Raw genomic sequence first — 18,028 nt, 5'->3', positions numbered from 1 at the left:
TCTCAGAAAATTAAATTAATTAACCATCATTAAGCTCAATATAATCCTAATGCACCTGTAATTTAGTTTTAAGTAAATTACTGAAATTAAATTTTGTTCTACACGGTGAAGAAAGTTCTGATAAAATTACCGTCCTGTATTGCAATAACAGTTGTGGTAAAAAGTAAACAAAATTCTGGTTAATAAAACCGAAATATAAGCATTCATTTGGTGATTTTTCCGTTCTTATGGTAACGGTTTATCAGAAATTCCGGTTTTCAAAAGTATAGTTCCTATCACTGCACATTTAGTAAAAAATACAAAGTTGAAAAGTAAATTTAATCGAGTAAACGACTTTTCGGCCATGAGCTAAACTAACATGATAAAACAACCGAATTTACCAAATTTTATCACGCATTATAAAACCATAATCTATTGTTAATTTTATCGAAATCATTACAGAGCGCAAAATTACCCAGCTTTTTTTTTTTTGTGATCCCATAGAGCCAAAAACACGATAAATTTTATCTTATTCTGGTTGTTTTGCCATACTTTTTTTTTCTCTGCTTCGTAAATAGTATTGAATTTGGTTTTAAATAATTAAATGAATACTTTAAAACATTGTTGATTGACCTAAAAACTTAACCCTATAATTTGGTCTTAAAAGATTAACTAGATTATTGAGAGCATCTTTCCTTCCATCCTTAAGCCTTATGCTCTCATAATTTGGTCATAAACAAAAATTTTATTGAGTGCATTCTTGTAATGTTGCACTTATTCTTGCTATGTTGCACTAATGTCTTGTAATTTCTATTATAATTTGGCACTTGTATTTCAGATCTTCCGAATCAAGTGCCACCTCTCACTCCAGGGACAAATCAGAAAATGGCACAGGCTATATCTGCCAGTTTCAGTAGTTGGGAAAAGGAAAGAGAGCAGTATCATATAACGGAAGGTATGGAACATTAATTATTTAATGTTATTTAATTAATTTATTAATTAAATTAATTTATTAATTTATTATTTATTAATTTATTATTTAATTAATTTATTAATTAATTATTTTATTTATTAATTTTATCATATTATGATGAGGATTTTCACCATTTATCATGGAAAAACATAGTGTATTTTCATTAAAACAAGTTTGAGGAGTGCTAATACACTAGATTCTACAGCTTTTGCGCGCCACAACAAAATGTAACTTTTAATTGAACGCCCATAAGAACGTCGGCAACCATTAATATATAAAGGTCATACTGTATAAAAATTCCAGATCAAATTACTGTGAAAAGTATGAGCATTCAGAGAACCGGTGCTTTTTTTTTTCTCCGTAAAACCCATTTTTCCGGAACCAAAAATTAAATTTACGGAACGTATTGTGGCAGTGGAACGAAAATTCTGATATACCATAATTTTTGCAGTAATAATTACCATAAAGTCGACTGATCACTTTAATTAAATAAATATTAATGTAAAAATTATGGTATATTATTTTATTGCCAAAATGAACTTCACGGGTGATGCACCCAAAATGCAGGTACTTTATACCGTAATTTGATCTGGAATTTTTTATGTACTTCCGAATAACACCACAAAGGAAAACTTCATTTCATTAAATATTTTTTGTTGTTTCTTTAAATGTTTTACTATATAATGTTGAATATATTAATATTTAAAGCACTTTTCTGCTCAGACTAGTTCTTAAGAATAATCTTAAGAAGTATTTTAAAACATATTCACAGCTCTTAGTAGATTCCTCAAGTCAACCATCATTGGTAGCCGTCCGTACGTGGGTGGGTAACCACATTGTTCAGATTGCGAAGGAACTGATGGTACGCTGTATCGGTCTTCTTAAATTGTTCTACCGTAAAATGTTTGATTTTTCTCTCAAGTCGTGACCAAACCGTGGTAGCCATCCCCTGTGCTTAGATCAAATTGTTTTCGAATCATTCTCAGGGATGTTTCCCAGATCGTCGCCAGTAGCCGATTGTGTTGCTGTTGTGCTACGTAAATAAAGTACCAGCGGTTTTAAAAAGTGCTTAAAGGTGCTTATTTTCGATTTTCGTTTTTAAAAGCCCTTAAAGGTGCTTTTTGGGTGTTTTTAAAAAAGTGCTTAATTTTCCCTTTTCCAAAATGAGATTTTTCCTTTGCCATGTTGATTTTCGCTGCGAATTACGCAGAAAGACACTTTTCACATTGTCCTATTCAACGTTTTCACAATTAATTCAACCCCATTCTATTTCGGCGTATCGTCAGTCCGTAGCTTAATAAAACGCCATTTGATTTACATGATTCAAAAATTTTGACAATTGTCAAAAACAATGCCGAACATTTTTTTTTTTGACATGTCGGTTAAAACTAGATAAAACCGTCAATTGTCACAAACTTTCCAATCCTACCTAATAATAATTTTTAATTAAAAAATTATTTGAGTGCTTAAAAGGTGCTTATTTTTTGTTGAATAATTTGGCAGCGCACCCTGTATTACAATTATTATTAAAATACATTATATAATCAGCTGCATGCATAGAAATTTAATATTTTTTTCTGACAGATCATTGAATAGGACAGCTTTAATGTGTTTCGTTAAAAGCTTCTTCTTCTTGTTAAAGTTGATCTTTCTAAATTCATTAAAATGTCACTTATAACTTTCTTCCATTAAGACAATATTGCTACAAGTGATAAAAATCAACCACTTCTTATCTTCTTTCTTTGAAGTTAGTGCAGAAATTCTTAAAGGAAGTTCGGGTAAGCTACAATAGGGTATTAAGATTAGACATACCCTTACCGTTAATCTTCATCACCACACCGTAAATAATCTACAAATTACCGCTAATTCTCCAATAAAAACATTGCACTCTGTATTAAGTGTTTTTATACCGTTCACGTTTCTTAACAACAAAATGGTAGAGAGCTAATGATCAGAGCACCTAAGGTCGGATCTTTTCTTTTAAATTGGATGACTAAATAATTTCGTTTGAAAAGATGGACGATAAAGAGAGAATTTTATAACTTTTTCCCTTCTTTTTTTCGCGCCAAATCGTGCGTATCGGTCAAGGGTGACCGACCTGTGTTTAACAGAATTAAGTTTCTACGGAAACTTTTGAATATTTAAAGGTATTGCATTTCCTTCGTTTTCTACAGAACTTGAAAATAATACCATAAAAACCGGCTACATCATGTGATATTCCATTCCAGAGATTGTTTGTGTTTGTTCTGCTTAAAATTATAAGTTGATACCTAAGTGGGTTTATTTTTTGAATTTTTAAAGCAATCAGTATTGATATTTTTGTAGAACTTTTTCAGCAGACTAAGCAGCTTGCTTTAAATTTTCATTGATTTATTTTATTCAATGAACGCGTAAGTTAAATATCGGAGTTTAAATAATTTTTTCTCTCAATTCTTTTTCCTCTATGCCTTGTAAACTAAATTTGGATCATAGCCTTTATATTAATCCAACTACTACTACCATTTGGGTAGTTCTCAAAGATGGTAACATAACGCATATCTAAACTTTAAGCTCTGATAAAAATTAAGTTTTTAATTAACAGCAAAATTTTTAGAGTAAATTTATTATTCGATCTAGGGACATGAATTGACATAAATTATTCCAAAAAATTTTCTATAAATTCCTTTAAAAAAAAATTCTTTTTTTTTCAACAAGGATGTCCTATTTTGGTCATTTATGATGCTAATTTAACAAATGCAGCACAAAAGAAAAAACAAACTAAATACATAATGTCTAGATGTTTGCAAATAAAAATAAGAGTATAAAGTTTAAATAGGATTATTCGGTAATATCCTTAACAAATGACAACAATTGATAAGTTCTATTTTAGTGTGTGAATCATTTTTAGAAAAGCAATTTTGTGTTTTGATGCATATTTAAAACTGTAACATTAAAAACCACGCTATTATTATAAATAAAAAAATTAAATAAAAATTTAGTTCCTAAAAGTTTTTTATCCGTTCTTAAAATAATTTTTCATATAATTAAGTATTTTTTTACATTTTTATGTAATATTTCAATAACAAATTGTCATATTCTTTTTTGTGAAAAAAAGAATTGTCTAAAAAATGTAATGTAGCAATGTCAATAGCTTTTCCCATAAATTTATTATTTAAGATAATCTGTTGTCCTGAAATTCGATGAAAAAAGTTATAGCTCAAATTTTATTTCAATAGAAAAGTATATTGTGAATGTTTAGTGCAGCATAATTTATCCTATCAATGGAATTCAGAATTCGTAGCTTTTATTATTGTTCCTACCTTTCAAGAAACGCCTGCATTTAAAAACTGATTCATCACAAAATAAGAACTGAAAATTCTTGTTGATGTTAATGCATAAGAATTGTTGAAGAGTCTATTAAATAATTAGAAATTACAATTTTGTTGCTGTTGTTTTGAATTTTAAATATTTTCTTAAAACAAACTTTAATTTTGATTTTATAATTGTTTTAAAGTTAATATTTATTACAATTAGTTCAAATGTTTTTACATTCATATAATTTGACATATCTTATGCAAATTAATTAAGTCGCACACCTTGCGATTTTGAAGTGAAACATTCTTAAAATTGGAAAACTAAAGCAATTTTTTGAACAAATTGTTTTATAACAGGTTGATATTATATATATTTATAAAAACTAAATATGTATAAAAAAATCGTTTTTCTTTTTCACTTTGCAATAAAATTTTTGTTAGAAGTAATTTTGGATTTAAATCTGTTATACAATTAAGTAAAATAAGTAAAATTTGGAACTCATTTTATCCTATTTTTTAACCCTATTGCTGAAACCTGTAAAGTTGACCTTGTTGATTACGAACAAGAACTGAATTAATCTTATGCAATAAAAAAGAGCAATCCCTTTGTAACCTCACTACGTTTATTTTATACGTTGATAGCAGAAATACGTTAAATTTGTCTAGAAATGTCGTTAAGAGCAATCTTTAACCTTTTCAAGTTAACCCAGGAAAAAACTTACAAGACAATTTTCTATGCCATGATGTTAAGTATTAAAATTTCACTGAATTTATTAAATAGAATTAAGAGTTCATCTAAACCCTTTTATAAGTTGTCCATGTGCGGAAATTATTAAGTAATTTTGCTACAAAAAATTGTAAGTACAAACAACAAAATTAAATTCAAAATTTTGTATTGAATATAATGTTATGTTTTCTAAATTTTTATTTGTTCTAGTGTATTAATATTTAAAAAAAATTATATATAATAAATGTCTGGCATACATCTCTAACAAAATAAGGATATTTTTTTAACTAATCAGTTTTAACATTAACAAATTGAAGTCTTAACAAATCGAAATTAATTTTGGTAATTAATCTATCTTTAGATATATGGGTTAACTTGATAAATAAAGTTTTAAAATCTTGTTAAATTATTTAGTTACATTTATCATAATTTTGATACTGACATATTATTTTGAGATTGACATATAATAAATATATGAATAACAACGCTTATAACGTGAACTACGTAAAGTAAATGTAAAGAACAATAGCGGACCATATGTCCAAATTGACTATTATACCGTATTGTTTGGCGCAGCATGTCCTTATTTGGACTTTGTGCCATTAAACCCTATATTCAATCAATCAATCAATCAGTCCAAATTGACCACTAAAACAACGCACCACAAGTGGTCAACTTATGGAGGTTTCATTGTATATGTTCCACGTCTCCAAAGCGAAGACTATAAATGTGAGTTACTTGTATATTTTTTGTCCAAAGTACTCTAATGAACTTAATTTTGTTTCGTCTCAAACTGAGTCTATGACACAGTTTGATTTTGTTATTTTCGGTGCGTAATGTCATTTAAGTTCTCGTTTTTGTGCCATCATTAAACTCTAAAATCAATCCAATTTTCTGGCTATTTCTTAGATAAAATATTATCACCGAGGTCCCCAATGTCGATATCAACTCAATATACAAATGAAGATTACTGTATACGGTTTGAATTCATTTTTTCGCGTGACTTCATCTCGTGTGAGCTAACGGTTTCATTTTGTGGGTGAATAGTAAATAATCATTTTCAAGACTGCAAAAAGAACTATCTGCCAGACCGTGTCGACAAAGACACCTGGAAAGAAAACGATTTTCCCTTTTTTTAAACTTTCCCCATCGTCTGAAATATTATATATGCCCGAGTTTTTTTTCCTTCTTTGCTTCACTTCGTTTCTCTTATCTATTTGATTGAAGATTTTGATTTTTGAGTATCAGCTGCTTGCAAATGAGTTGTTGTTGGCAATTAGTGAAGAAAAAAAAAAGCTTCTGCAACTATCCTTTTGATTTTTTTTGTAATCAATATTATTATTTGTCAGCAGATGTTAAAATGTAACATAACACTATATTTTATCGAAAGTTTGCATCGATTGTATTGTATGAAATACCAATTATAACGTTAATAAAATATACGTTTTTAGGGGGACCAGGCTCTAAAATTTTAAACATTTTTGAGCTTAGTTGAACCGTGTTACAATGTAAATCAGTTTTTTTTACTCTTGATCGCATGATACAATGGTTCAACTCGAACCAAAATATGACACAGTTGAACCACATTACAATGTAATAAATAATTCTTACACTTGATTGCATGATAATAGTTAAGTCTTAACCTGAGCATGGAAAAGTTGAGCGATGTTACGTTGCAAATTAAACCTTCTTACTCTTAACTCCTCGACATTATATGGAGCAACTAAAACGGAAACGAGGTTCAACATTACACTTTAGAAGTGATTATTACAGTGAGTTTTTACAAAATGTTCTTCGATTTTTCTGGCAGTCCAAATCCTGAAATCGGACACAATTTAAATTAATCCTTTCTACACCTACATTAATCCTTCTTACCTAACAACTTGTCTGCTTTAAAGGGATCTTTTATTCTGTAGACTAGCAAACAATTACAGATTTCTTTTAAGATATCGAACAATATGCTAACAATATTGATACTACCGTACTTAAGCCTAAATTTAAATATCGTAATTTAAATTTTTTCCTTCTGAATAGTTTAAACATGCTATTTAAACAAATGCTATCACTAAACAATTCAAAAGACTTAATACAATCCTAATTCACAGTCCATATAATAATTAGCTATCAAAATAGTTACTAAATAGTATAAAGAAGTTTTTAAAAAGCTAACACTAATAATGTGAAACAATGCAAATTGTTTTGAAACTTTAAGGCAGGGGTCGCCAAACTTTTTTGATCATCGACCCCTATATAATTTTTCGAAATCTCCATCNTCCTTTCTACACCTACATTAATCCTTCTTACCTAACAACTTGTCTGCTTTAAAGGGATCTTTTATTCTGTAGACTAGCAAACAATTACAGATTTCTTTTAAGATATCGAACAATATGCTAACAATATTGATGCTATCGTACTTAAGCCTAAATTTAAATATCGTAATTTAAATTTTTTCCTTCTGAGTACTTTAAACATGCTATCACTAAACAATTCAAAAGACTTAATACAATCCTAATTCACATTCCATATAATAACTAGCGATCAAAATAGTTACTAAATAGTATAAAGAAGTTTTTAAAAAAATAACACTAATAATGTGAAACAATGCAAATTGTTTTGAAACTTTAAGGTTTATCCAAGTTGTACCATAATACCATGTAATCAACTTTACACTATATTGAAGATACAGTTATTTTATATGGTATTATGGTTCGACACGCTCCAAAACTTCTAAACGTATATGAAAAATGTAGGTGCCAATAAGCTTTGATATTTCATGCAATTAGTTTCTATGAAATAGATGGTAGTTCAAAAAGTGTCGCAATGTGCCATATTTTATTTGAAAAGAAAACCCGTAAGCGATTTGATACGTAGAGGATTTTCAAGATCGTTAATTCTTTAAACTATCGAAGAATAAAGGAATATAATTGTCGAAACGCTGTTTGAAATTCTACTGAAATCCAGTAGTTAGCACATTGTTAAAAGTTTTGGGGCACACGGAACCATAGTATTGGTCAAATTGCTGCAATCTTAATGCGATGCGTAGTTGATTGTGCAAATTAAACTTGATTACTCGATGCAATGATTCAACAACAACGAAACTATGGTTCTATATTCTGTTGCAAAGTTAAAAGAAGAAATAAACATTATACTTATGGAGAGAAACTTGCTACATGTAAGTGCACGCCAAATGGATGCGAGGTTTCCAACGCGAACGTATATCAACAACGACAACGGTCATTTAAAAAACTGATGAAAGAATAATAAATATTTTTTTCTGCAAACGGTTTTCTTATACGGCGAAGCAAAAGTAAAAATTATTTTTCTCACACTTCATTTGTTAAGGGCCATTTTAAGTTGTCCAATCAAATCCAATACTGTTACAACGTCATATAGTTGATTCTTTTTCAAGAGCTCCTTTTTCATCGAGAAGTTCTTTCTTTGTTTTCAAGTTCTCCTAATTTATTGAAATATGTCTCCAAGTCTAGGATTACAATATGACTAGCAAACTATAATTTTTTTTTTAATTATTCTATGATATATCGTAAAAGATAGCACGAATGAAAGTTTTGTCTGCTATGTTTAACTTTCAAAAACTTTTAGATTGCTTTTGAAAGCACATTTGTATAGTTATATAACGAAATAAAACGGAACTATATGGATTCGCAGATGATTACTTAAATCCTAACACCGCAATATTCTTTTCATAACTTACAATGGAGTACAGATTCTAAGTTGAACCGATTTTTCTTTGTAAAATTTAGAAGCTAATTTTAATAAAATTTTTCTCATAGAAAACATAATTTCAATGTTTTGCTCTTTAACATTTAAAAGACAACAATTTTGCAAAACCTGTCCCCGATAACAAAGGATATAACTAATAGGCTACTTCATTAACATAATGATAAACATTAACCTGAAAGTTTTTTCTGTAATTCGAAAGAAACGAGATTGCAATGGAAGCGAAATGATCAGAGAAAGAGGCGCGTGCCAGTGTCAAATAATCCCAGAAGGCTATACATCATACATTTGGAGAAAGGCACATTAATGCATGCCATCCCCGAAGCGGCTCATTAATCAGTCAAGAGCCTATGGACATTTTTCACTTGCATATTTTGCTCAGCAGCTGCCGCAAGTGCAAGAAAGCAGATGTCGTCATAACTTTAAGCGGCGCGTGCCACTGAAGAATTCTCTTATTATTTTTCCATAATTATTTTTCTCTTCATTATTGTTGATCCTTTGAATACACCTAGTTCAAGTGCATTTAAAGTAATTGAGAGCAAGAAAAAATGTATACTGCAATTTTTTTTTAAAAAATTCAACAATTATGTATTTTATTTCTACTTTTTTTAGATCTTAATTAAAAATAGATAGTTAGTTTTATAAGTACTATTTAATATATTTTCAAACTTTTCTTTTTTACAATGCCCACATGGGGAATGACCTTTCGTCTATCCAGGCATCTGAAGCCCGGGATTCGAACATAGAGCCTTTTTGATGCACGGCCAGTTTCCTGACCTCTACACAGTCTGGTCGGCTATATTTCCAAACTAATTTTACATATATCTGGCAGAATTATGTCGACTGTTCTACAACAAGACCTGAGTTAATTACAAACGCTATTCGTGTGTCCTCGAAAATAAGAAAACAATACTCGCTAGTAAAATTATTAAATTTTTTTTTCTTTCAATTTCGAATAATTTTAGTATACAAACTAAAATTTCAAAAAAGCAGCCTTAATTAGGCAAACAAAAAAATTATTAATGTATAACGTAATGAAATAAAAATTATTAACAGTCTGAGAGTTTCAGTAAAATTTGATCTTAAATTGTTCTTCTAAGGAAGAGGAGTAAAAAGTTCTGCAGGTAACATAAATTGTTCTGCAGTGGCTTCGACTGTTTTGAAACCATCGTCGCAGTTTTTAGAACTTTCTGTTTTAGGACATATAATGGGTGAATCTTCATTTAAAGAAGAATATTTTCCAACTTTATATTATTGTTGGTCCTTAGTTTAGTTAACTGAGTTTAATCGTATTTACATTAAATCATTTGAGTTTGAAAAATAAATTTTTAAACGTTTATACTGAGCCGGAATTATGTAATTACTACAGTACACCGAGTTCAAATGTATTTATTACATTCGTCAGTAAGAAAACTCCATTATACAATTTTTTTTAATTTTATTTTAGTTTAAAAAAATCTGAACATCTTTCTATTTATTTTTTAAATTTTTTTTTCGAATTTTAACCATATTAATATCATTTATTGTAAAGATTATTAAAGCATATCTAAACTGCAAATAATACGGCCGAATTATTTTTTTTAAACATAAAATGAAAAATAAAGTAAAGGAGCAACCAAATTACATTATTGTCTTTGTTAAATAAAAAAAGTTAAATCGTATTTAAATCATTTGAGAGTCAATGAAAAAGAAAAATTTGTTATTTTATTATATTTATAATATGTATCTGTTATGATGTTACATTGCGTGTTATTATGTTTTTGTAATAATTTGCTGTTGCGATTTTTTAATCATTGAGTGAAGTTTTAAATAACTGAAACAATTAAACATTACTTGCATTTAAATTCATATAATAAATACTTTACTACTTATTATTTCGAAAACTAAATTTAATACGAAAGAGTTAAAATAGCTGCAGTCAATTTTAATACAAAATAAATAAATTAGACTTTTAAGAAATTATAGTGTGAATTTTTGGTGTGAAATGGCTTAGCAAAAATGTAAAGTTATTAGCGAACTAAATACTTTCCATAAAAAAGAACAAGTAAGCAATGTGACACGAATTATATGTTTAAAAACGTTCCTCGAACAAAATATTTTCACGACCCTCCCACTATATATTATACCAAGCTAGCAGACATTGCAAAAAAATAAATAAAAAATATCCAAGATGCTTTCATTGTCACCAAAATTCTTGCTAATGATTATCATTCCTTTCTTGAACAAAAGAAACCGCCATCTTTAGTGACGTCACTTCTAATAAAACCGCTGCCAAAGTCTCAATTTCAAACAATGGTTCAAAAGTTAAAGATTCCGCGGGTGAAGAGTGAAAAAAAGAAGCAGCTGAAATGGACCAGCTGCAGTTGCAGTTAGACCCAGACACTCCTTTCAGATAAGGTATTTGACCGCTTTTAAAACATACCTCTACATAAATGGACATTTTGGTGGTTATGTCACACATTTTTTTTTATTAATCAGTCTGGAGGTCCAGCAGATGACATTGTTAGCAGAAATGGTATAATAAATTATTCTGGTTCATTATTTTGTCTAAACCTTTGATTGAGTTTCGTGGGATAGCAAATAATCTCAATTTTATTGTTAGCAAATATTAAGAAAAACTTAGCAATAAATTTTTACCACATTTCTTTTATATGTAATTCAATTTAATTTCGGTGCAGTCTATATTCATAAATTTTTGGAAACTATTGTCTTAATGCGTAATGGTTAAACGTGGAAAGTTATTAACCATAAAAGGTCCTAAATTGCAAATTGTTCAAAGAAATATCGCCTAATATAATAAGTCACTAACTAGAAACCTTTTAAAGTAATAATTATTGTATAGTTTGTGACACGTGTAAGTTAATATGTTTTTGTATACCCTTTCTTAAATCTTATGCCGAATTCTATTTCGAAAATTTATCAAATTATATTTTCTATTTCAAGAAAACTCTTAAAGTCATTTGAATGCAATTATCAGGTTATTTCAATTAAATTTTTATTCACTAATCAATTGAATTTCATTTTATTTATCAATTTATAGAATTTAAATTTATTCCTTAAATAAATTTCAATTCACTCATTGATTAAATTTCATTTATTATTTAAGCAATTTAAAATTATTCATTACGGAATGTTTAATTGATATATCAGTAACAATTCTATTGATTTATCAATTAAATATCAATTCACTTATCAGTTCAATTTCAATTATACTTTCAGTTCAATTTACTTTTTATTATAAGTAAAATAGAACCATTATATATCTTCAAAAAAATCTACCCCATTAAAATATAAATAGGGGGTTATTGAAATAGGGGGTGTAAATTGCCCTTATTTGATTGGATTGAAAAATAATTTTCAAGAACTGTTGAAGAGTTCTAGGGATGCAAGTCATTCTATATTTGTCATTGTTCAATTTATGCTTGTATAGGAAATAAAATAAAAATTCTGAAGTATTTTTTTGTGTTGGATTATGTTTAGTAAAACAGTTTTAAGTCTTGCGTTAATTTCGACAAAGCTATAATACTTTCAGATTCCCCTTGTTGTAAAGTAAATTTTTTGTACGATACAGAATTTTTTTCTTCCTAATTTGAAGCTCTAGTTTTCTTAAGCAGTTAAATAACTTTCGGAACTTTATAATTTAAAACTTTAAGTAATACCCTAATTGCCTTTTTTTAATTAAAGTAATCCGTTTGTAAATCTCATTTTCATTTAAATCTGTTTACCATTGTTATGTAAAAATTAAAATAACTGTCTTAAATGTACGTATTTTTTTAAAAAGTTGCTTAACATTCTGCAACTAATAATATAAACCAGCGATTCCCAATTTTTTTACGGCTATGGAACGGTAATTGAGCATTAATAACTAAAGTATATAAAGACAATTGTTAACATATCAACCTATAAAAGACTACGTTATTTTGAAAATATTTACTAAAAGGATTGAAATTTTTTCCTCGTTTTATTATTAAAAATCTTGTTGTTTCTAATACCATTTGCCAAATACCAGCAAACCTGCTGGGTGAAACCAAGTGAATTTAAGGCAGAGGGTGCGTTTTCGTTTTTTAGTGGCGCCATCTATGGCCAAGAATACGACTTCAGTCACACGCTCGTCACAGCCCGTTTATAGGTCGGACCCATTCATACATCCACATTTATTTATTCATCCACAGATCGTAATTTTGACCTGATCCAGAGAACGATCAATCTCCATTTCAGTACCCCCAGCAGAGCTGATCCGGAAATCAGAGCTGACCCGGCAGAGCTGACCCGGAAAAAATCCGGATTTCCGGATTTTTCGCTAACCGTAATCCGAAATACCGGAGATGGAAGGTTCAGACGTTTCAAAAAATCATTGTTCACAAAAGTTTCCGGAAATCAAATTTTCAAAGGTGGAACTTAAAAACACAGTTAATTTTATTTGTTTGTCAGAGAGAGTCAGAGAGATACTTTATAAGCTTATATACATGATTAATATTCATATTCTANTATCGAAAAGATAAACTCAAGAAAGACATATTTGTAAATTTCAATTACTTCTCCAGGTCGACATAGGTATAGGTATGCGTAAAATTTTAAATATATTTTAAGTAAACAAAGAAATATTGAGAAAAAGGAAAAAACCTGGTTTAAATTTTTTTTCTAATTTTTCGGTTTAAACTTTTTTTTTACTCAAGAAATTTTCCGGAGTTTTGACTTGGGCTTACAATCACCCCTGCCCCAGTGATATTGATTTGGATTGATGGGAACATGGAGGAACTTGGGGCCCGAGAGATTTAAATTGCACCAATCACCATTTACTGCAAGGAAACTCTTCGGCCGGCTTGGATAGAACTCATGAACGTTTGAATATGGGTCCAACCTCCAACTCCCTACCAACCAGGCTATCCCGAGCCATTAATAATCTTAAATTATAATCAACTATCGGGTTATATATCCGATAGTTGAATTCACAGTCGTGAAGCTGAATCTAGTCTTGTTATGAATTTGTTTTTTATGCATTAACATAAGCTTAAAATGAATAAAAGACGCCGAATTATAATTTTCCTTGAAATAGAAACCAGAAAGAATTGCTATAAATGTTGAAAGTCGCTATTAGGGAAACACATTTCTTTATTTGTTATCTAGTTATTTTATTTTGGTTTGAAAGGCCTGATGGAAAGTACTCATGCAACATTTTATAAATGCCTGTCCTTTTCATAGTTTATTCAATACATTATTATTTGAAAAACTATACATTTCCCCCCACAAAAAGTGTGCTATTTTTTTATTGGCATTTTACTTTAAAAAAATATTGTAAAAGCAACCAAAATATTTTAAGCAAATAATGGATTATTGATTGAATCTTAATATAATTACACATTTCAAAAATGTTTAAAAAAAAGTCCGAATTCTCAAAACCCATTAACTTCTTCCACGGAACCCTAGGATTTTTGGGAACCGCTGACATAGGCAGGTATTAAAACCAACCGAGTTATTTTTGTTTGGTTTTATTTTGAAGCTCAGCGGCTATGCCTCTGTTTAGCCTGCTAGACATATGTTTCACATGATACCATGGAGATTTTTTTTTCACACCCATTAAAGCATTCATGAATATATTTTCACAGTCGCGTGTTCTGAGATAATTTATCAGGAAATTGCCAAGGCCATTTTTTTTTCTGGATATCTGAGAAAGATACATTCCAGTCGGACCGTTGAATGTTTGTATATTCTTCCATTACCTAAGCATGCAAAATACATAATCACACCTCTAAAACAATGCAATGTCACAAGGGAGGACATTTGTTTATTTACTTCGCAAACTTTATCTTCCAGATCCAAGAACGTGGAGTGAAGATGATGTGATCCAATGGCTATACTGGGCGATTCGGGAATTCAGTTTGGAAGGAGTGATCACGGAAAATTTCAGAATGAAGGGTAAAGATATGTGTTCGCTGGGGAAAGAATTGTTTTTGTCTTTGGCTCCCAGTTTTGTTGGCGAAATCTTGTGGGATCATCTGGACAGGCTCTTAAGAGGTAAGGCACTTTTTGAAATAGATTCTTATGTGTCTTACGTAAATTTTCCTCAGCGGAATATTGTCAAGCTTTACTATGATTTGTTTCTTATAGCAATAACTTGTAGTTCGATATCAAAGGTGAAAGACTTAAAATTTAAAAATCGACATTAATTCTCCTACTTTAGAAAGATTCGTCCTATAGTTCATCTATGCTCTAAACTATCACCCAATTCTCACACTTTATAAATATTCAGTTTTCAGTTGTCCTACTCTCACAATCATCACATAATTCTCACACTGAATTCAGTTTTAAGTTGACCTACACAGTTAATCATCACATAAATCTCGCACTTAATTTAGTTTTAAGTTGACATACTTTCTCACTCATCACTTAATTCTCGCACTTAATTCAGTTTTTAGTTGAACTACACTCACAATCATCACCTAATTCTCGCACCTAATTCAGTTTTTAGTTGACTTTCTCTCTCAATCATCACTTAATTCAGTTTTTAGTTGAACTACACTCTCAATCGTCACATAATTCTCACACTTAATTCAGTTTTTAGTTGTCCTACACTCACAATCATCACATAATTCTCGCACCTAATTCAGTTTTTAGTTGACCTACACTCACAATCATTACATAATTCTCACACCTAATTCAGTTTTAATTTGACCTACTCTCTCAATCACCACATAATGCTCACGCCAAATTCATTTCTAAGTTGACCTACACACTCAATCATTGCATAATTCTCGCACCTTTTTCAGTTTTAATTTGATCTACTCTCTCAATCAACATAAGTTCTCTCAATCATTGAATAATTCTCACATTTAAATATTCATTTTTTAGTTGACCTGAACCATATAATCATCTAATTCCCACACCTAACGAGTGTTTAGTTTTTAGTTGGCTTGCATTCTGCGCAGACCCAATTCAATTTTACAAATGGTTCCATTTTAAATTCAATGACATTTTGTTGCTTTGTTGATTACCCGAGATTCCTATTTATTCTGGTGAAACAGAAGACAGGTGACAATATTCTTATGGGACTATCATAAAATGAGAAGAAAAAGTAATATAGTTCTTCAATAATCTTTGTGCTCCTTTTTTCTTTCTCTTTTTTTGTGCTAATTCTTTTTTTTTTATTTTATACATTTGCATGATAAAGAGCTCTTGTTTTTAGAAGGCACAGACTGATCAGGTTATGCATGCGTCATATTTTCTTAGCAATATTGGAAAAAGAGGCGTTACTTTTTTCTGATAAGAGATGTATCTATGCACGAAGGCACCTTCTTTATAAATTCGATGGGGGGAAATGTGTGCCTTAGTTCGTACCTCGTATGTTACGCCCTGTATTTAAATATCAACAAAACATTTATATTTCCTTTTGTTATCAGTCTAAAGTAAAGAGAAATAGTGATATTCAAAATAGAATGTTAGATATTTTTCGCTGTTTTAGACGACACTAGCTTATAAAATTATCTTAAAATAATTAATTTGCTTCAGTTGAAGCGATTAAATTGCTTTATTATAAAAATATGGATTACCTTCAATGAAATTGAAAATGGTGATATTATGCTAATTGTAAAGTTCTACTTAGAATAAAAGTCTGAATTATTTAACGTATTAAAAAAAACTATCGAAAAGATAATATAAAATAAATTTACAGATTAAAGTTAATTTTTCATATAATTTCTGTTTACAAGGCTGCTTTTTTTTAAAGAAAAAATTTTAAACATTAACACTTAAACATACTAAAGATTTTCACTGATTAGTATATGCATGCTTTTCGTTACTTTTTTAACTTATAGTTGGTTAGTTAGAGATTCGATTTCAAAAGTATCACATTTACTGGCCTGCTCATCGCACCAAGTGATAAAAATTTTCAGTGGCAAGTTATGCTATTCCCCTAAAACTCTTTGCAAATATTCATCTCCCTACGTTATTCTAAACCGCAACATGCACGGGATTTGCACAAATTTTTTTAAAAAAACGTTACCATAATTAATTATTCAATGTAAACAATTCCACATAATCAATGCTCTCTGACACTAAGAGTGTCGTCATTGGCTAATCTAAATCAAGAATTATCAAAGTAATTATTATCGGCATATTTCCACGCGATTGCAATAGAACATGCCTTAAGCACCCTTCTACAAGTAAATACAGAGGTTGATTCTAATGCTTAGGCAGGAGCCTGTGCGTATATAATTAATTACTACAAATAGTACCTCAAAAGAGATATCTTATTATACCTTTATTATAAACTTACCTTTATACACTTACCTTTATTATACTTATATACCTTAATGTTCCTTTATTATAATTATTTAATCATTCAGAGATGATTGTGCTCCGGAAAAAATCAACACGCCTTAAGCACTCTTCAACAAGTAAATAAAAAATGTTGACTCTTATGCTTAGGCAGGAGCCTGTGCTAATATAATTAATTACTACAAAAGGTTCCTCAAAAGAGATATCTTATTATTCCTTCATTATACACTTACCTTCATTATACCTATACCTTCATGTTCCTTTTATAATAATTTACACATTCGGAGATGATTGTGCTCCGGAAAAAAATCCGGATTTCCGGATTTTTCGCTTACCGCGATCCGAAAGTTTCCGGAATACAAGGCCCAGAAGTTTCAAGAAATCATCGATCACATTTATGTATAAAAATTCTTGTATATTTCATTTAAAAATATTAGAACTAGAATTTATATTTGGCATCTCTATCATTGTTAATATTTTTTCTGGTAGAATAATAAATATGATTAAAGATAAAGGTAAACTTATGCATAATCATTCATTTAAATTATGCTGCATATAATTTATTTAGAATTTCATGTTTTGAAAATATCTATGATTTAAATTTATAAAGACATTGATTCTTTTGAAATGCGTTATTAAAGATTTTACTCAAGAAATTTTCAGGAATTTTGAGTAGGGCTCACTATCACCCCTGAACATTAACATTTAAACTTCCTGACATTCTAACTTACAAATAACACACATGCTTTTCGTTACATTTTTAATTTACAGTTGGGTAGTTAGCAATTCATACAGACAAATAAATAATCTTACAAGTCAGCAATTCAATTCGCAAGTATCGCATTTTCTGGATTAATCCCGATTATGCGATAAAATTTTTCAGTGACATCTCTAAAATTCTTTGCAAATATTGTGTTAAAATTACGTCATTCTAAAGCGCGACGTTATTGTAAAGAAAGAAAATTATATTTTAAAGAATCGACGAATAAACTAAAATACTAATTTTTTTTTTTAAAAGAATTGTCAACGGTAGCTGTTGGATTT

General features: G+C 29.5%; 1 protein-coding gene across 4 annotated transcripts in view; it reads left to right on the top strand.

Moving 5' to 3' along the window:
* Positions 1-18,028, top strand: part of LOC107446306 (protein C-ets-1) — a 179,895-nt gene that overhangs the window by 108,963 nt on the left and 52,904 nt on the right. For all 4 annotated transcript variants that reach the window (XM_021145115.3, XM_021145116.3, XM_021145117.3 and 1 more), the window contains 2 exons: positions 818-934; positions 14,525-14,725. In XM_021145115.3, the coding sequence (XP_021000774.1) occupies positions 818-934; positions 14,525-14,725 (318 nt within the window). The remainder of the gene's footprint in view (positions 1-817; positions 935-14,524; positions 14,726-18,028) is intronic.

This window comes from Parasteatoda tepidariorum, chromosome 2 (genome assembly GCF_043381705.1).
Source record: "Parasteatoda tepidariorum isolate YZ-2023 chromosome 2, CAS_Ptep_4.0, whole genome shotgun sequence".
Classification (NCBI taxonomy): domain Eukaryota; kingdom Metazoa; phylum Arthropoda; class Arachnida; order Araneae; family Theridiidae; genus Parasteatoda; species Parasteatoda tepidariorum.
Note: the sequence above shows the minus strand (reverse complement) of the source record. Positions and strands in the feature narration are given on the sequence as shown.